This window comes from Strix uralensis, chromosome 1 (genome assembly GCF_047716275.1).
Source record: "Strix uralensis isolate ZFMK-TIS-50842 chromosome 1, bStrUra1, whole genome shotgun sequence".
Lineage (NCBI taxonomy): Eukaryota > Metazoa > Chordata > Aves > Strigiformes > Strigidae > Strix > Strix uralensis.
Window position 1 is genome coordinate 173,738,497 of NC_133972.1, and position 19,644 is coordinate 173,758,140.

The 19,644-nt window shown below is 49.4% G+C and overlaps 1 protein-coding gene across 8 annotated transcripts in view; it reads right to left on the bottom strand.

Annotated features, from left to right (window-relative positions):
• Positions 1–19,644, bottom strand: part of ZC3H3 (zinc finger CCCH-type containing 3) — a 202,052-nt gene that overhangs the window by 30,155 nt on the left and 152,253 nt on the right. For all 8 annotated transcript variants that reach the window (XR_012631543.1, XM_074889093.1, XM_074889078.1 and 5 more), the window contains exons 7-9: positions 16,615–16,770; positions 14,068–14,137; positions 7,149–7,280 (exon numbers count right to left, since the gene is read on the bottom strand). Coding sequence is in view for 7 of the 8 variants with exons in the window: in XM_074889093.1 (XP_074745194.1) it covers positions 7,149–7,280; positions 14,068–14,137; positions 16,615–16,770 (358 nt within the window). In the remaining variant the exon portion in view is untranslated. The remainder of the gene's footprint in view (positions 1–7,148; positions 7,281–14,067; positions 14,138–16,614; positions 16,771–19,644) is intronic.

The window sequence follows — 19,644 nt, forward strand, 5'->3', positions numbered from 1 at the left end:
TTGGACTGGATGATCTTTAAAGGTCCCTTCCAGCCCAAACCCTTCTGTGATTTGATGAAAGATGAAGGTGGAGTGTCACTACAGAGCTGGGAATCAGCCAGCAACTACGTGGATGAACGTACACAGGTTCCTCAATGACTGCATGTGCTCAAGGAAAAGGCCCTGGGGGTCAACCTGGGACCAAAGGGGGGGAAGAAAGACCCAGAAAGACCAACATCTGATGGCTGTTGGCTGTGAGAAAAGAAAAATGCTGTTTTACCCAGCAGACAACAAAAAAAACAGCTGAAAGTATGCAATATGAACAGTGTTGATCTTCATCTTTCTGTGATAACAGATTAAGGGACCCCAGGCTGCTGTTCTCTATCACGAACCGAGCACTGGATAATTAAGAGAAAACCCCAAAGACATTTAACTGTTAACTGCTGCTAACACAGCTCATGTGGCTTTTCCTAAAGAACTGTGTTAAATTAAATGTATCAGACACATGAAATAAGTTTATAGTGGGAACATGTTAAAACTTCCACCAGAAAAGGAGAAAATAACCAACCCAATACATCATCAAGACTAGAAAAACGCAAACGAGAACAAGGCATCAGCTGAGAAAGTCCCCATATTTGTATTTTCTACAGAAAAATCAAGCAGCTGCCACCATGAAAAACACCACACACCACCTGAGGGAGGAAAATGAGTTTTCCCAAGGAAGCTCCACTTCCTTGGGCAGCGCATGCTAACCAAACCTGCCCCTCTTAGCATGAGCACGGCCAATATTTTACGTGGATAAGGTGCAAATCAGAGCTTTGGTGAAAGGCTGTTGGCTGAGCAACACAACAGGACCAAAAAGATGGATTTTAGGACACCCAGAGCGGGTCAAACCCTGCTGCGGTGGCAGGTCCCCTGGTCACGCTTCACCATCAGGGACGGGGCTGGTTGTGCCGGTCGGGGTCCCCAGGAGAGATGGTTGCTGGTAAACACCAGAGCCCTGAGCCCCCTCTTACCCATGATTTATTCCCGTACATCTCCCCGTTCCTTTTCACGGTAGCCTCGTTGTTTAATCTCACTGTGTCTTACTGCTTAACAGTTCCCACGGGGGAGCAATTTACCCACAGGCTTCGAGGCAGCTGATGGAAACAATATGAAGATCGGTATTTAATGCGGCACGCTCGCTAATGTACACCATGGGGGAAAAGCTTATTTAATACAAAACAATTTTACAGATGCAGCAGTTAGAGGGGACCGGGCTGACTCACTTGCCTTTGCTCTGACACGCTGCGAGGGCTAGAGGATGCCAGCACCAAAACCTCCCCTAGCCAGATTCTTCCAAATACAGTTTATTCCCCGGTAAGTCACGTTTTGTGCCTGTAAAGCAAATCTCAGGGCAGCTGTTCCTCGGGGTCATCTGCGGATGTAATGCAAGCGCTTGCCGTTAACTCCCAGGTCCAAGCTCTCAGCCACACAGAGATCTCAGCCCACGGTCAACCATCAAACATTACAACAGTAGCCCAACACGCAACACACGTTATCACTCAACGAGATCCTTTGGGCCCAGTATTATTTCATATTACTGCATACAGGGGAGGTTCAGACTGGACATTAGGAAAAAAATGTTTCACAGAAAGAGTGGTCAGACAGTGGAATAGGCTGCCCAGGGAGGGGGTGGAGTCCCCATCCTTGGGTGTGTTTAAGGGTCGTTTGGATGAGCTGTGGGGGGATGTGGGGTAGGGGAGAACTTTGTAGAGTAGAGCTGATGGTTGGACTCGATGATCCCAAGGGTCTTTTACAACCTGAAGGATTCTGTGATTCTGTGATATTATTTCATAATATTTCATATTATTTGGGTATTATTTCAGAAGCCGAGCATGGGTGCAGCAAGGAGAGCAGCTTGGCAGAAAAATCGCCTCCCAGACAAGCCGGGCATCTCTCCTCCAGGCTCGCTGGCCACGCAGCCCGCTCAGGACCTCATCTCCTCCTGCTTCTCCCTACATCCAGGGGGACACCACGGCTTCGCCCGCTGGCGCTACCTCGTCCCTTGCGCCCACCAGCCTCACCCCATCCTCTCCTAGTGAACCCACACCCCAAGCCGAGATGCAGGTGCAAGGACTCATGTAGATGAGGAACCAGAGAGGAGGTTTTACCGTAGAGCAGCTCATTCAAACGTCTTCGGAAAACCCTGGGGAGCGCCAGCAAGAGGCCCCATTTCTCCCTCTCTTCCCACTTCCCCCTTCAGGCTTCCTCCAGTGCAGGTGACCAGCCCAGAGCGACCAGCCTTACCCAGCATGACCTCTTCATGGTGCCAGAGAAGATCACGGAGCTCCAGGCAAGGCAACAAGGAGATTTCCGTGGTGAGCATCACTTCGTGGCTTTAGTTAAGACACGTATGATGTCGTGTTTAGAGATGATTCAGGCAACAGAGCTATTTGGAGCCGTATTTCCCCGACCGCTTCACCGAGCTGAACTTGCAGGTTCCTCCACTCCCTTTACGAAGCTGTAGGACCACGTGAGCGCATGCAAGTTGGAGAAAGTTCCCAACCCATGACTGAGGAACTGGTGAGAATGCTGGAAATCAAGCTCCTAGCTCTGCTACCTGTTCCCTCCTGGAAACAATTAATATTGGGGGTAACATTCCCTTAACGAAGGATGTGGTCATGCTCTCGTACAGGAGCTGTCCCCTCTCCCCAGGGGTGGAGGGACCTTTACCCTCTACAGTCTATGTTCCTGAAAAAGGGACTTGGGAATGCAAAATTAAAGCTTTCTCACTTAATTCTAAGTTCCTGATGAAGCCAGAGGGGGCCAGTCCCGGCATCGTTTGTACGAAGAGCTCGTGCAGTTGCGGTTACAGCCCATGGGATAGGTCAAAGGCCTGATCAACTTGGCCTGAGCATCCCACAAGACATTCTAGAAAGTACTTAAGAGGCAACACTGCCAACGCCACATCATAAATTATGGATAACAATGGACATTTTTTATGAAGGTCTGATAAAAATCACAAATTGGGGGAGCACAGAGGGGAAAACATGACTGGAAGAAGAGCCCAGTGTGCTACAGCCCAACACAAAAGAACTGAAATTCCTAATTACCGGCCATCCTCATTTGAGTTTATCCACCGAGGACGCTACGCCAGTGTCACACACCTTTGCTGTCCGCGCCCTTTGCGGTTCAAACGGCAGGCAGACAGCTCTCGCCGTTCCTCGGACAGCGAAAGGCAGAACGAGAGAAAATTTACTCCCATCCTAAATTATTCAAAAGAAAAGGGACTGCGCATCTTTAACAAGCCATCGTTTTATGAAGCAAGGTTAACATTTTTACTTGATTCAGTAGAATATTATAAACTCTCCGGGGTCCATTTGAGGACTTTCTACTTTGAGCAAAAGGCACGGACTCAGCACTTTTTATATTATTTAGAGAATAAAATTAACCCTTAATGGCCCAAGCTGGTATTTCTCCTCCCCAGTTAAATATGGCCCGCTCAGCAATTTCTCCCCATATATAATTACAGGCTGCTATCCATCATCTGTAGGAGAATGCTTTTCTGACACTCTAAAAGTGACACGGTAAGCACTTTTACTAATAGAATAAATATTCTAAATATCTCTTTTATATTTTCATTTAAATTGGAATATTTTAAAAATAATTGTAGGGACCCTGCCTGCGTGGCTAGTGCTGTGCTGGAGGGAGGTGGCAGGATGCCTGTGTTTTCCTTCAGAGGAAATGTTTATCTTGCACGTAGTCCCCTCCACGTGCTGCCACAAAAAGTAATTAGGCACAAACTAATTTATTAGCCTTTCCTTCCACTGCTGCTGATGTCCCGCTTTCCTTAAAGCTCTCATTTTTAGCTTTTTTTCCCCTTTCTTTTGGTTGTTTTTTGCTGGGTAGTGGTTTCTCCTGGGGAAGGATGGGTTTGCCTCCCAGAAGGCACCGTTTGGCGTTGTGTTTGGGTTCTGGGCCAGGCTGGTGGCTTTGCACGATGACACTGCGGTGATGGGCACTGAGCACCTACAGCTTCACTTGCTGGGTTGAATCTCTGTCAATGGGAGCTACCGGGATGGAGAAACGAAGGAGAAAAGCCCTTTGGGGGTCCAGGCCAGAGCAGCACGTGGATCCAATCATCTGTCTGGTCATCGAAATCATGAGGGAGTTAGAAATCTCCAGGAGCAGCAAGTCAGAGCAAAACCGTGCTTAGGCAAATATTTCTCCACGCATTATCCGTTAGATGCAATAAAATAATATCATTCCATAGGCCCACTGGGGCATACTTGAGATGGTGCCCTGAGATCTGGCAGACTTGAGGGAAACAAAATGATTGTTTCATTAGCGGCTCGTTTTTTCAGCCGAAGAGCCGATTTAAAGCAGAGCTTGCAAAGTTCCTGTTGTGTTCTCAGCAGGGTACGTGGAGTCTCCAGCTCAAGGAATAAGCTTTCACTGTCTCCTCCTGTTCATTTGCTCTCGGATCATGGCTGAACCAAGCCACGACACTGATGTGATGTTTCCTTCCATATCAAACACATCCTAGAGGCACCTTGCAAACTGCCCAGAGAGAAGCAGACCGAGAGAAGAGGATGGCTCCTTCCTCCAGCTGCGTTCATAGAGATGGGCCAACGTTGCACAGCAATCATAGAATCGAATCATCAGATGGTTTGGGCTGGAAGGGATCTTTAAAGATCATCCAGTCCAACCCCCCTGCCACAGGCAGGGACACCTTCCACTAGCCCAGATTACCCAAAGCCCTGTCCAACCTGGCATTGAACCCTTCCAGGGAGGGGGCAGCCACAGCTTCTCTGGGCAACCTGTGCCAGGGCCTCACCACCCTCACAGGGAACAATTTCTTCCTTAGATCTCATCTAAATCTACCCTGTTTAGTTTAAAACTGTTACCCATTGTCCTGTCACTACAGGCCCTGGTAAAAAGTCTCTCTCTGTCTTTCTTATACACCTGTTTGAAATATTGAAAAGCGGCTCTAAGGTCTCCCCGGAGCCTTCTCTTCTCCAGCTGAACCCCCCCAACTCTCTCAGTCTCTCCCCCCAGCAGAGCTGCTCCAGCCCTCAGACCATTTCCGTGTCCTTCCTCTGGCCCTGCTCCAACAGCTCCATGTCTGTCCTGTGCTGGGGACCCCAGAGCTGGACGCAGGGCTCTGGGGGCTCTCACCAGAGCGGAGTAGAGGGGGAAAATCCCCTCTCTCAACCTGCTGGCCACAATGGTCAAAGGATGAACAGAAATCCCACCATATAACCCCTCCAGAAGAAAAAAGCCTGGCAGCTCTCAACTACAGCAGAAAAGCATCATTTCCATAAATCTGAGAGTCCACCTTTGCTTTATTCAAACCTGGTGGCAAAGTGACTGGCTGCCCCTTCTGAACTATGACCGTTTGGGGACTCCGCTGCTCTTGGCAAGTCTGAGATGGCAGCTGGAGAAACCAAGTGAAGGTGGCCCATACCTTGTTCAAGGGATCCGAAAGAAAACCATGTGCTCTACTAAGGAAAGAGTGGTTCACTCCAAGAAGGAAAGATATTATTCAATTAATGGAAAACAGCAACGACGAGTCAGATGTGACAGTCGCTTTGATTCCCAGGGGAACACCAGCATGGCCAACCCTCTCCCTTAGCCATGAAAGGTGAGATCCTGCAGTGTGGCTCCGTGCCACTGAGGAACTGAGCTCACTGCCGCCCCCTTCTTCCATCGCTTACAAAGTGGGGAGCCACAAAATGTCAGATAAATTCCAAAATTTCATCTTTTTGCATGTAACAGTCCTAAAATCCCTTTGGAAACCAGCAAGTGGCCGCCAGCTGCAGGCTCCACTTCAGGAAAGCTGCTCTCTCACAAGCTCTGTGTGTTACACAAGGTGCCGTAAGCTCACAGACAAGGTTGCATGTCTACCCAGGGTGCACATAAAGTCCATGTAGGACTTCACCATATTTATTTAAACCAGAGGGCCCCCAGGATCTTGGAGGTGGGCTCCACGAAGCCTCCAGATACATATTTGGGCACAGCTTAAGGCTCAGTTGTTGCAGGCTAGGTGAGAAGGGTGGTCTTGCTGCTAAGACTGAGCTACAAGATCTAAGGCTCAAGTTTTAACCCATCACAGAGCCAGCACGCAAAATAAGCATTAATGTCTGTGGGTTTTCTGTGTAAAACAAGGACTCCTAAGCCTTTTCCTTCGCTTCTCATCTATTTAACAGTTTTCAGGGCAGGTGCTATTGGCTCGGGCACCAGCCTCTGCTAACATGGACACTCCGGGGAGGCTCACAGAATCCCAGAATCATCAAGGTTGGAAAAGACCTTGAAGATCATCCAGTCCAACCATGAACCTCACACTGACCAGTCTCAACTCCACCAGATCCCTCAGTGCTGGGTCAACCTGACTCTTCAACCCCTCCAGGGATGAGGAGTCCACCACTGCCCTGGGCAGCCCATTCCAACGCCCAACAACCCCTTCTGCAAAGAAATACTTCCTAAGAGCCAGTCTGACCCTGCCCTGGCGCAGCTTGAGGCCATTCCCTCTTGGCCTGCCGCTGGTTCCTTGGCTCAAGAGACTCATCCCCCCTCTCTGCACCTTCTTTTCAGGCAGTTGCAGAGGGCCAGGAGGTCTCCCCTCAGCCTCCTCTTCTCCACACTAAACCCCCCCAGTTCCCTCAGCCACTCCCCATCACACCTGTGCTCCAGACCCTGCACCAGCTCCATTGCCCTTCTCTGGACACGCTCGAGTCATTCAAGGGCCTTTTTGGAGTGAGGGGCCCAAAACTGAACCCACTCATCGAGGGGCAGCCTCACCAGTGCCGAGTGCAGGGGTAAGATCCCTTCCCTGTCCCTGCTGGCCATGCTGGTGCTGATACAAGCCAGGATGCCATTGGCCTTCCTGGCCACCTGGGCACACTACTGGCTCCTGTTCGGCCGGCTCTTCCCGGGTAAACACCAGCACAACGTTTGCAAGCTGCAGCGTTTAATTTGTTTCCTTTTCTTTCCTGCCTGCAAGACAACCAAACCACTTTGCCCATCACCCTTTGGAAAGGCACTGGACTGCTGTTCATCCCATCCAGGTCTTCAGCAGCTTCCAGCTCTACAGCTCCCTTCAGTGCCACAGCTCTCACAAAAAAACAGCTTGTGGCTTCAGCAAAGGCGCATCCATCCCGGTACCCCAAGAGCTGTCCCCTCTTTACCTTTTCTCCCATGGGGCAATAGCCTTTGAGAAAATCCTGGCACACTTCTGCCTTCCTGGACACGTAGACGTGGCTGTACGGGCAGTTGCTGTTGCTGCAAATTCCCTTCAAGAAGTAGGAGCACACCGGCATCTGCAAGGGCAGAGGATGAGAAACCCGTTAGTGCTCCCCCCGACTCATGATTAGGAACCGTTCCAACACCCAGAACTGAAATAAAACTGTGACATGCATAAAATAAATATACACCTTTTGCCAGCCACTGATCCCAGAGGTATTTTTAGCTCTTCTATCAGTCTCCTGCAACACAGCTCCCTGACATTATGTGGTCCCAGTGTATAAATGCACTGGGGGTGAATACGTTTGCCTTGGCATCCTTCAGGATGCTGGAAAAAGGGTGGAAAGCACGAAACTGCCACCAGAAAGAAAACTGCTTCTGTACAGCACGAGGAAGGGAAGGGGAATCGTAATAAGCTCTGCTATCACGAGGGCTTTGCTGGCACGACGCACGTGGCAGGTTCATCTTCTGCCGACACTCTCCCAAGTAAGCCTGAAGAGGAGAGAAGGGGCCACTGCTCCCCAGGTCCTCGTTTGTAGGGGGGTCTGGCCATCATAAAGGCCAAAATAGCATCCTGGTTGTGCCCCCCCCATTTGGCTGTTCTGTGGATACGGAGCTGGCTGGAGAGCACGTGGTTAGGTAAAAGCTCCAAAAGGTGTGTCCTAGCAAAGGGGAAAACCTCCGCAAGCATTTTTGGGGTGTTACATAATGCGAAGGCATCAGCCTGGTATCACCAAGGGCTGCGAGCACTGGAGGAGGGATGCTCCAGGAGGGAGGGAAAGGAGGAGAGCCCAGGCTCATGCCGCGAGCGGTCAAGGAGGAGAGCGGTCGGATCCACGGAGCAGAGCCCTGCTCCCGCCCTCACTACTCCCGAGCTTTAGCAGCGCGACAGCCGACGGCGAAAAGCGAACAAGCAAGGATCCTCATCGTCCTCAAACCACAAACTTCACCTTCTGCCAGCTGTTATAATTAAAAACAAATTACCAGCCTGCTGCGATATTTCAGCATCCTTAACTCACCGGCTACCGCAGGCAACTTCCCGACCCGACCAGGCAGCTGCCGATGGGAAGAGGCGCTTCCCAAAGCCGTCGCGACGATCCAGCTCCTCCTGCTCAATCCCTCGCTGCTCCCCTACATGCCGAATTTCCTTCCAGCTCAGCTCAGTATCGATACCTCCGTTCACCGGTAGCATCTCAGTCCCACCAGTTCGAGCATCCCCAAACTAGTATTTACAATTCTGCAATAACCACAGCTGAGGCTATCTGGAAAAATCCCTTTCCCTGAAGGGCACGTTAGGGTTTTAACTAAATTGGCTCACTTGAGGTAAAGAGAGAAATAGAAGGAGGGGGAAGCAGAGAGGAAAGAAAACAAAGGGTGCTTTAAAAGAGAAGAGTTTATTTTTAATTGTCTTTTAACTGCAGACATTAACATAAAGGACAGGGCTCTGGGGCTATCTTTTTTGGTGGTGGTGGTGTGACCGTAAATGATTCCCTTAATGTAGTTTTTGATATAGAGCCCAAATTAGCTCTAATAAAAAGGGATAATAAAGGCAGCTCTTCTACAAAAATAAACTCCTCCTTGCTGTCAAGCCTGAGCCATTATCAAGAGGAAGCAGCACTCTCATTTCAATTAACCTTGTTTGCACCCCACTACGTCCACACAAATAACAATAACATTAATTCAAGGCACTGGTGCGGTGCGTCTGTATTAGACAGCTTTGACTATGTACACGCTTTGGAGCCAGCAGCTAATGAACCCGAAACTCAACGTGAATTTCCAAATTGCTCACAACAGAGTTTTGAAGCTCTATTAGGGAGAAAAATGCTGATTCTTTTCGAGTTCCTCAAGGGGAAAAGCTGTTGTAGCAGCAGCGGGCGGTTGCCCGAGTCCTAGCCTCTCGCTAACCTTCACTCACAAACCCATTCGTTCAGATTTACCGGTTTCTCTCAATCGCCGGGATCCACTGTCGTGGAGAAATTCCCCGCGCCTTGCCTCGACGGATGCTCCTCAACCAAGAGCTCTACCCTGCATCCCCTGCACAGCAAAATTCCCCAACTGCCAGCTTTCCCTCTCCTCCAGGCTCCTTATTCCATTGCCAAAGGGATAGTTTGGGTTTTGAAAGCATCTGCAAAGCATCGTGCCGTCTGGAGCAGCCCTCTGCCCTGGAGAGCATCCTCTGCTTGGAGCAAGGGTTTTGCTGCTTAGGATGGGGAAAAGCTTAACCCACGCAGCTTTCCCATAGAAAACAGAGCGACTGTCCCCATTTTTCAGTGGGGAAACTGAGACACAGGATAGCCCCAAGGTTGAGCAAGAGTTTTGTCCTCAAAACAATAGTTAAGCCCCACAAGCCCGTGGTCTTTCACCTCCTGGACCAGGTACAGGGCCCCATCCCCAGTGACTTCCCACCGGGGTGAGGTACACGATGACAATAAGCTGAAGTTTCTCTGATGAGGAGGTTGTGGGGTGTGTCCCCCCTAACCACAAAATGAAATCGAGAGTCAACGAACGACGCATCAACAAAACCAGGAACCCCCAAACCACAGGCGACACCACATCGTCATTAGCCACACTAAGAAAATTATTCATCGTGTTAAAACCCCAACAAAAGCCAAAACCAAGCTGCTCCCCCAAACCCTCATCCGAGGAGCAGGTGGGATCTGCTCCAAAAAACCCACGAGCAGGGGGGAAACCGCTGCCTTCCTCTGCTGAAAGACTTCACCTGCCTTTCTCTGCCGCTGATAAATGAGACTAACGCCACCTTTGCTAGTAATCACCCGGGTTAACAGGGAGCTACGGGAGTTGAAAAGCAAAGTCGCCTCTCGCTTTGGGTAGCAGCATCCCTGCAGCTATAAATCACCCTGAAACAGGCTTGAACTCCGCAGAGGAGGTTGTTTCTCTTCCAGTCCGCGCTGACGACAAGGTGGCAAGCGGAGACCTCTGAACCGCCCCCGGGGTGCCTAATCCCGCGAAAAATAATCCTCCTTCCCCCGCGGAGCACAACGTGCCTGGCCAGAAACACGTGCTCTGGAAGCATTTGTTCCTAAGGCACGTTAAGAGAGCTGGCACCTGCCTGCTTCGTTTGTAGGCTTGTTAATTTAATGACTTGTCTTGGGTTTAGATGATACTTCGATAGCGGAAAACTGCTAAGGGGAAAGGGGAGATTGGGCAGAGACCACCTGCTCCCTGTAGGACCCCTTCCTAGGGATTCTGTCCCCAAAATGCCATCGGCAAACCAGCTCTTCTGCAAGAGACTTCAGCATGGCCACTCCTTTTTAATTCACTTCTATTACCACAGTCATATTATTGTTATTCTTCCCCAAATCCTAACTGATGAGGTGTTGCTAAATGGGAAAGGTTGAGTTTTCCACACCATGCTGCAGCCATCATTCTCCATCTATTCACCCAAAATGGAGCCCAGAAGTCAAAAGCCTGAGGTTCTCCTTGAGGCATCAAGACACACCAAGTGTTTTTGGAAGGGAAACTGAGGCCACATCTTCATCAGCAAATAAGTTCCTCCATGCTGAGGAATATTTCCAGGTACTGCGAACAGCTGGCACAAACCCATCCACATCCAGCCGTCGCATCCTTCGGTGCACACGGCTACGGCCAAACCGCTGACCAGAATGGCTCCTTGGCCACCTCCAAGTCCCAAGTCTCACCCAGGTTTTTGCCCTGGGACCACAAACAAACTCTGGCACCTGCTGAAATATCATTTAATTTGGCGGTACAGATGTAAGCCAATGGTCCCGTGCAGACTGGATGAGTATCAACCCTTCGGCTCAGAGGCGCAGGCAGCGGGTTGCGTGCTGCCGTTAGCACTTGCACATCACTTGGGTGAAGAGAAGTTGCTGGCCCCATATCCACTCCAAAACTGCATTAAATATAACAATTCTGGATACACCAACAGCCAGTCCCTTTGTAAAGCTTTCTTCTTTCTTGGCTTCTTTATTTCTGAAGTCTAAAGATATGTTTTAGGAAGAAAAAAAACCCAAGCCAGCCCTTTTTCCTTCTATCAATTCTCATCCCCATCCCTCCTTTGACACGCCACGAGTCAGGGAATATAGCTGTCCCCAGTCTATCTTCTCTATTTTATATACTTGTGATTAAGTGACTCTGAAGAGAGATACATGTAAAAAACATATGGTGCTTTGTGCCTCGTTCAGAGCGACTCTGCTCACTGCCACGATAACTTATGAGCTCCCCACTGACAACGAACGTGCCTTAGGCAAACGGAGGGAAAGGGAGACAAGAAAAGCGTGTGCCCAAAGGCAAACGCTGTTGGAAGAGGTCCTGTCCCACATGCTGATGAGACTCGACATCCCATGGGTTAGATCCTTTACAGGTCAGTAATTGCACTGTAATTACCTACACGATGCTGTGGGTGGGGAATGAAGGACAGAGATGCTTGGAGGGCGTGGGGAGAAGAAGGTGCTATAAGGACAATTCACAGGGTATGGGTGAAAAAACCCCAAAGTTTGAGTAATTAAAAGCAGCGCTTCCAGATCCAGCATGGCTGAGGTGAGCTCTGGTCCCCACCGTGGTGCAGGCCTAGCTGCGAAAGCTTTGACAAAGCTGCTTTTGATAAATGACACACCAGAAATCCACCCAAGGGGGGCTGTAGACTCATCGAGCGACATGACGAAGGACTGAGCCTTATAGGCTTCTCCGGGAAAAAGCAGTCGTCGTTCACATCCCGCTTTCTGGCATCTCCATCCCAGAATCACAGAATCATCTTGGTTGGAAAAGACCTTGAAGCTCCTCCAGTCCAACCATTAACCTCACACTGACCGGTCTCAACTCCACCAGATCCCTCAGCGCTGGGTCAACCTGACTCTTCAACCCCTCCAGGGATGGGGACTCCCCCCCTGCCCTGGGCAGCCCATTCCAACGCCCAACAACCCCTTCTGCAAAGAAATACTTCCTAAGAGCCAGTCTGACCCTGCCCTGCCGCAGCTTGAGGCTATTCCCTCTTGTCCTGCCGCTGGGTCCTTGGCTCAAGAGACTCATCCTCCCTCTCTGCACCCTCCTTTCAGGCAGTTGTAGAGGGCCATGAAGTCTCCCCTCAGCCTCCTCTTCTCCACACTAAACCCCCCCAGTTCCCTCAGCCGCTCCCCATCACACCTGTGCTCCAGACCCTGCACCAGCTCCGTTGCCCTTCTCTGGACACGCTCGAGTCATTCAATGGCCTTTTTGGAGTGAGGGGCCCAAAACTGAACCCACTCATCGAGGGGCGGCCTCACCAGTGCCAAGCACAGGGGTCAGATCCCTTCCCTGTCCCTGCTGGCCACGCTAGTGCTGATACAAGCCAGGATGCCATTGGCCTTCTTGGCCACCTGGGCACACTGCTGGCTCATTATCAATCCCCACCCCCCAGGTCCCTCTCTGACTGGCAGCTCTCCAGCCACTCCTCCCCAAGCCTGTAGCACTGCTGGTGGTTGTTGTGGCCCAAGTGCAGAACCCCGACAGCGGAGCCTCGGCACCAGCTCACAATCCTCTCCCCACGCAGTACCACCGCTCTGGTTGGCGTTTCAATACCGCGGTGGGATTAACCTTACTGCTGTTGTCTGGGTGATCCTTAGTAGCAGAGAAATGAGCCTCCAAATCCGTCCGACAAAGCTGAAATGTAAATACGTGCTTGAAGCACATCCCAGCTCAGCGAAGGACCCGCAGCTACACTTAACCTTCAACACCTACTTCACCTCAGCTTCAACGCTTGAGGTCTCCAAAGCTACATCCGACCGGCGATCCTAGCCACTGAATGGAGGTTAATCTGCTAAATCGTACACTGATAATCACTAAAAGAAAACCTAATTATTTTTCCACCTCACTCTGTGTAATAAAACCACGGAGCCCCAAATATATCAAGAAGGTTGAAAACGATGATGAACTCAAAAGCCGTTCTGCCAGCCGGTTTCACTGCCTGGCTTTTTAGAAAGGTTAATTTATACCTCCAAGCTCTTGGATGTTAAAACATCCTCCTCCTCCGACCTCAGCACAGGGTGATTTAGAACGAAGGGTGATCTTGTGGAGGTAGCTAAGGATTAGACACAACTAAACACTACTCCTGTGCTCTTTCTCTCCAATCTCTGGAGTTTAAGCACTCCTTAACCCAACACACGTTACACAACACAGCCCCAGTTGTTCTGGTTTCCAATCTGCTGCTTAACGCATTCATCTACTGATTCACTGCACCGGCTGAAGAGGCACGCTTTGCTTTCACAACCCCAGCGTGAGCCTGGACAGCTTGGCAAGCAAACTACAAACAGAATCCCAGAATCATCTCGGTTGGAAAAGCCCTTGAAGATCATCCAGTCCAACCATTAACCTCACACTGACCGTTCCCAACTCCACCAGATCCCTCAGCGCTGGCTCAACCCGACTCTTCAACCCCTCCAGGGATGGGGACTCCCCCACACCCTGGGCAGCCCATTCCAACGCCCAACAGCCCCTTCTGCAAAGAAATACTTCCGAAGAGCCAGTCTGACCCTGCCCTGGTGCAGCTTGAGGCCATTCCCTCTCGTCCTGGTGCTTGTTCCTTGGCTCAAGAGACTCTTTGCACCCTCCTTTCAGGGAGTTGTAGAGGGCCATGAGGTCTCCCCTCAGCCTCCTCTTCTCCAGACTAAACCCCCCCCGTTCCCTCAGCCGCTCCCTGTAAGACATGTGCTCAGAGAGTTTCCAATCTGCTGCTTAACGCATTCATCTACCGATTCACCGCACTGGCTGAAGAGGCACACTTTGCTCTCACAACCCCAGCATGAGCCTGGACAGCTTGGCATGCAAACTACAAACAAATTCTGCTGGAAGCACTCAATGAGGCAGACTCCCCTACAACCACCACCGCGCTCGCTGGGAAGCCATACAGACCTTGTCTTTGGACACCTTGTGGGAAAATGAACAGGTCCCATCCGTCTTCTTGCACGTGCCACGGAGAAACCTGTAGATACACCAGAAGGAGAGGGTTGAGCACGAGGCGGGTCGCAAAACACGTGGTTTTGAACACCAAGCATCTGTCTTGCCCCATTACCACGTTTGCCCCAAGGCCAGACTGCTGCCGAGCTCACTGTTAAAGCCCATTTCACACCCTAAATTGGTACGAGTCCTTGTTAGAAAAGCAGCTGATGCTTCCTGATAGATTTTGTTCTTTCACCGTATTTGGCTGCTCATTAGTAGGTAGAGCAAGGCCTGTACCACAAAGATGATGCTCCCAGGAGTAAGCTCGTTCCTAGAGCCCTGATTACAGCAGACGCTGGAAGAAGCACCAGGAGGACTTCAGGTGTGAGTGGCCAACAACCAGGAGGAGCAGAGAGAGGCACAAAACAGAAACCAACATCCCAAAGCACATGAGGATGTTTAGACTCAGAAGTTTTTCTAGGAGCTACCAGTGTGACAGCAGATTAATAAAACACATGTTATCATGGGAAGAGTGATGGTCTGAACCCCCCAGAAGAAGACTCCAGGTGTACGTGCTCTCAGCTTCACAGCCTTGAAGAGAGGTTCTGGAGCACAGAATATGCCTCAGCTTTATTTATAAAATCTGGGTAAATACAGAGCTGAGCATGAAGAGACTCATTAAAAATAAAATAGAATTCAAATTGTTTGAATGGGAACATATAGATATGAAAACCAGCTGGTTGATGGCAACTAGGTTTGCAGATGATTGATCACAGCATAGCTACGTGTACCTCCTCAAAACACCCTGACCTAAACCAAAAGCAGGCTGAGAAAATTAAGAGATGATAACGGAAACCTAAAGAATGGGATTGGAGCTAGAAGGCACCAGGGTAAGGAGACACAAAACAGGGAGAAAACCAGCATTGTCCTCTAGTGATTCATGGAAATGGAGCAGTTTGGAGGCCCAAAAGACCTCTAGGACCATCCATTCCTAAAGTATGCAAGGAGCACAGCCCAAAACCAGACTTGGTCACCAACATAAGAAGAACCAAGGATTCAAAGTGAGGACTCAGCAGCTGGCATCCCTTGTCCTCTACATCACCAGAAATAATCCTGACCAGACACCTTGGACATCCACCTCGGTGCTCGTAAGGATGTGTTATGGGAGAATGAGTGAGAGCAAGTAAAATCAGTTAAAAAAAACAATAAATCACCTTTCCCTCCTATATGGTCTCCCATCAAGCTTTGTCCAACCTCCAAATGATTTCTAGCACAGCAGCAATTTTACGGAGAAATTACTCAAAGAGTTCATCAGTGGAGTTGGCTTTTCTACACTTTTTAAACGACTAATAATATAGTTTAATCAACTGTTGGGCAGGTATAATGAGCTGGCAACATGAATCAGTTCTCCTGTAATAAATTACCGAGTCTCGTAGCCGCGTTGCGTCACAGGCTGAAGGATTCAAACCTGTTGCACGGGTCCAAGTGGATCTGAGAAACGCTGCTAGAAGACATCACCCGGTGCGTGGTCACAGCAGGCTCTCAAGTCGTGTTTTAGTCTCTAAATTCCACCTGGCAAACCCTGACGGCATCTTCAACCTGACAGCAGTAACTAAATCACTAAGGACTATTATTCTGATTATATTTAAGAAATGTTGATTTGATCTTATTACTAATTCTTAAAAGACTACTCTGATTTTTAAATTTTTTTAGAGCTTCTGTACTACAATACGGCAAGTTACTTATTAGACGGAAATGTTCTGGTGATGGTATCCACCTCCAAAATGTGAAATATATATTTCTGTAATCCCTCAGGCTGTGCAGAACAACCAAAATGTGTGTATTTAACTTGGAGGCTGGTTGTGTGATGCTTTATTAGCATTAATAGGTGTAAAATGATGTGTAAATTTAGAGAAAAGTTACCAGAGGAGATTAAATAGACCGTGATTCTCCAGTCTGGGAAGTCTGGACAGAGAGGGGAGGACTATATAGTTCTAAGTGGTGCCTAGAAGGTGATCAGGGAATGGTTATTCCATCCTTCTCAAGAACCACGAGTGAGGAGGCACCCAGCACACCAGCCAGGCAGCCAGGTGAGGGAAGCCCTTTTCATGCTGCCCATAATTCAGCTGTGCAACCCATTGCTGTAAATACCGTGTGTTAAAGAAAGGAAGGAATAAATTCACAAGAAAAAAAGAACTACCGACATGATGATAGTTTGGTGGCAAGCTCTAGCAATTGAAAAACAAACCCCACCAGGCTGTTGGGCTTCACTGCCAGAAGCTGAGAGGTCCCAGCCAGGAGAAAGAGCCCTTCTCTCATCTTGTCCTCCGTCTGTAGGTATCTCCCAACCCAACAGCGTTGGGTAGACCCTAGGCCTGACCCAGAACAGTTGTCCTCGTGGGCGTAAATCTCAGTTATCAGGTTGTTTCCCTGGGGAATAGCACATGAGCAAGGACCAAAGCCAACCAATGGTCCAATCTACCGTGACAGGCCAAAGCATGCGGCTGTGTCCATCCATACCTGGTACAGACGGCCACTTTCTCTGGATCATGGATGTAGGGGCAGCTCTCCCCGCGATTGCACTTGCCGAAGCGGTTGTAGTACATACAGTATTCCTTCTTCTTTTTCTTCTGCTTGGCTTGACGGATGATGGCCAAACTCCGCTGAACAGCACGGCTAAACGGAGAAAGACGGACAGGGTCAGATAATATCTCCAACGTCAACACAACGATGATGTAGAGAAAACCATCAACAGCACTTGAAATCACAGGGAAGCCCAACTTCCACTTTGATGAGACAGTGAGATATTGAGGAAATTCATGCCAGGCCATAAATTCTTAGGTATTTTTGATTTTTTTCGCCAACTTTACCCTGAATTTTTAAAACTTTGCAAGATGAGGCCAATCTCCCAGGAAAAACCTGCATTTAGTACAGAATTAACCCCATGCAGCAGGACAGGTTGTGGTCAACTTCCTGGAAAGCACCTTTGCAGAAGACAACCCCAGGGAACCAGTGGGAGTGTTGATCTGCTCGAGGGTAGGGAGGCTCTGCAGAGAGATCTGGACAGGCTGGAGCGATGGGCTGAGGCCAGCTGGAGGAGTATCACTACGGCCAAATGCCGCACCTCGATGACTGGGCTCAGTTTTGGGCCCCTCACTCCAAAAAGGCCCTTGAATGACTCCAGCATGTCCAGAGAAGGGCAACGAAGCTGGTGCAGGGTCTGGAGCACAGGTGTGATGGGGAGTGGCTGAGGGAACTGGGGGGGTTTAGTCTGGAGAAGAGGAGGCTGAGGGGAGACCTCATGGCCCTCTACAACTGCCTGAAAGGAGGGTGCAGAGAGGGGGGATGAGTCTCTTGAGCCAAGGAACCAGCGGCAGGACAAGAGGGAATGGCCTCAAGCTGCGCCAGGGCAGGGTCAGACTGGCTCTTAGGAAGTATTTCTTTGCAGAAGGGGTTGTTGGGTGTTGGAATGGGCTGCCCAGGGCAGGGGGGGAGTCCCCATCCCTGGAGGGGCTGAAGAGTCGGGTTGAGCCAGCGCTGAGGGATCTGGTGGAGTTGAGACCGGTCAGTGTGAGGTTAATGCTTGGACTGGATGATCTTCAAGGTCTTTTCCAACCTTGATGATTCTGAGATTCTGTGATTCTGTGAAGGCTCCCAGGAGACAGCCAGGCACTCTTGCAGTGCTGACACCAAATGCATCCTGGGTTGTACGAGCAGGAATGCAGCCAGGAGGATGAGGAAGGGCATCTATCCCATCTCTTTGTCATTGCAAGACCACAGCTGGGCACTGGGACCAGTTTAGGGCTCCCAGTACAACACAGTGATGGTTGGCCATGCATAAAGCAGAGACCACCAAGATGGTTGGGGCTGGAGCACAGGACATTTGAGCAGAGGCCACGTGCTGATTTGCTCAGCAAGGAAAGTGCCAGGGGGCATCTTATTGTTCTTTGTGACTTCCTAGTGGGATGGTGTAGAGAAGGTGGAACCAGACCTTCTCAGAGAGATACGTTGGAAGGGCAGGAGGCTGTTCGGGGCAGGAGGAAGGACAGCTCTCCAGAGATCCCTTCCCATCTCCACAACCGTGACTCTCCCTATGATTTTATGAGCGTGGAGAGAGCTTCCTGCAGTTTTGGAGAACATGGTGAGGCAGAAAACATCCTCTCCTGTGCAGGGCTCATGCAACACAGGATGCAAACGCTGAAGAACTTAGAGGGCACTTCAACATGTGTCCCTGTCAGCTGACTTGCTGCTATTCAAGGCCTTCTAGTGGGCACCAGTTTATGGACCTCAGTGAATGAGGGCCTACGCGATGGCCACAGAAACACAAGGTAACAGCAAATATCAGAAAAACTTGATATTAATTACCTGGTACCACTAGAAGTTACTTAAGGATATCAGAAGTTGATTAGCGCATATTTTCCCTAAATTTCCAGCTGAAGAGGTAATTACCCAGCTGCTACAGAGATGTAGGGGAGCAAGAGGAAGAGGGGAAGTGTTGAGATCTGGGTGAATGCAACACCACGGAGGGCACGTTTGATCTCTCCGAGCAGATAATTAGATGGTACAGCACGGTCAGCTCAAGTTTGCAGAGGACACAGTGCTCTGGAGGGGGGCAAACAAAGCCGCTCGTCTTAGGTTCTTTGGGTAGTTGTAAGCGTTGCTTCCTTAGAGACTAAGGATAAATATTTATATATAAAATTTTTTAAATATATGTATAATATATAAATATTACATAATATTTATGTATTTCCACAGTCTTGGTCCTCCTGGTGGAAGAACCACAGGTCTAAGGGTCACAGTAGCGTTGCCCACAACAAATGCTCACTCAAGGAAACTATTTTGGGGGAGGAATGCACATTTTTACCTCTATAATTATTGGTTGTCTGCAGCTCTTGAGTTAAAATGCAATGAGCAAAAGATAACTTCATACAGCCAAACTGCTGAATGCAAAAGCCCCATTTTATCATCAGAAATACCACCACTTCTTTCATGACAAATGGCTCGGGGGGACACCAAGGCCCACCACAAATTGCTTCTTGGTACCTGAGGTGCTTCCAAGGTAAGGCAAGCCATGATACGGTGTGATAAGCACTTTAAAAAAGAAAATTTCTTTGCAAAAATTATGATATTGAAGAAAAGCTCTCCCACAGTCAACACCTCATGTTGACTTGTGATACCTGGCCAGGTCACCAGCGTGATGACCCACGAAAAAGCATTTGCAAGCTGGACTCTAACACCAATTAACTCCAATTGTAGATTTTAAACTAGTTGATATTAGTGGTAGGATACGACAAAATATAGCTAGAATCTGGCACTATGTCTGTATACAGACATCTGGAACAAACCTCAGGAATAAATTTTAGTCTGCTATAATTAAGAAGGACTTGCCTGCAAAAGCTCATATTTAAGGACACAATGACGTGTGGCACATCTAGCACCAAAAAAAGGGCACGGAGAAAGCTGGCAGGGTGTTGAACACCAGCAACGTGCCATCGTTCTCCCATACACGGTGCCTCCCAGTTGCCATGTGGCAGGTTCCCAGTTTGTGGG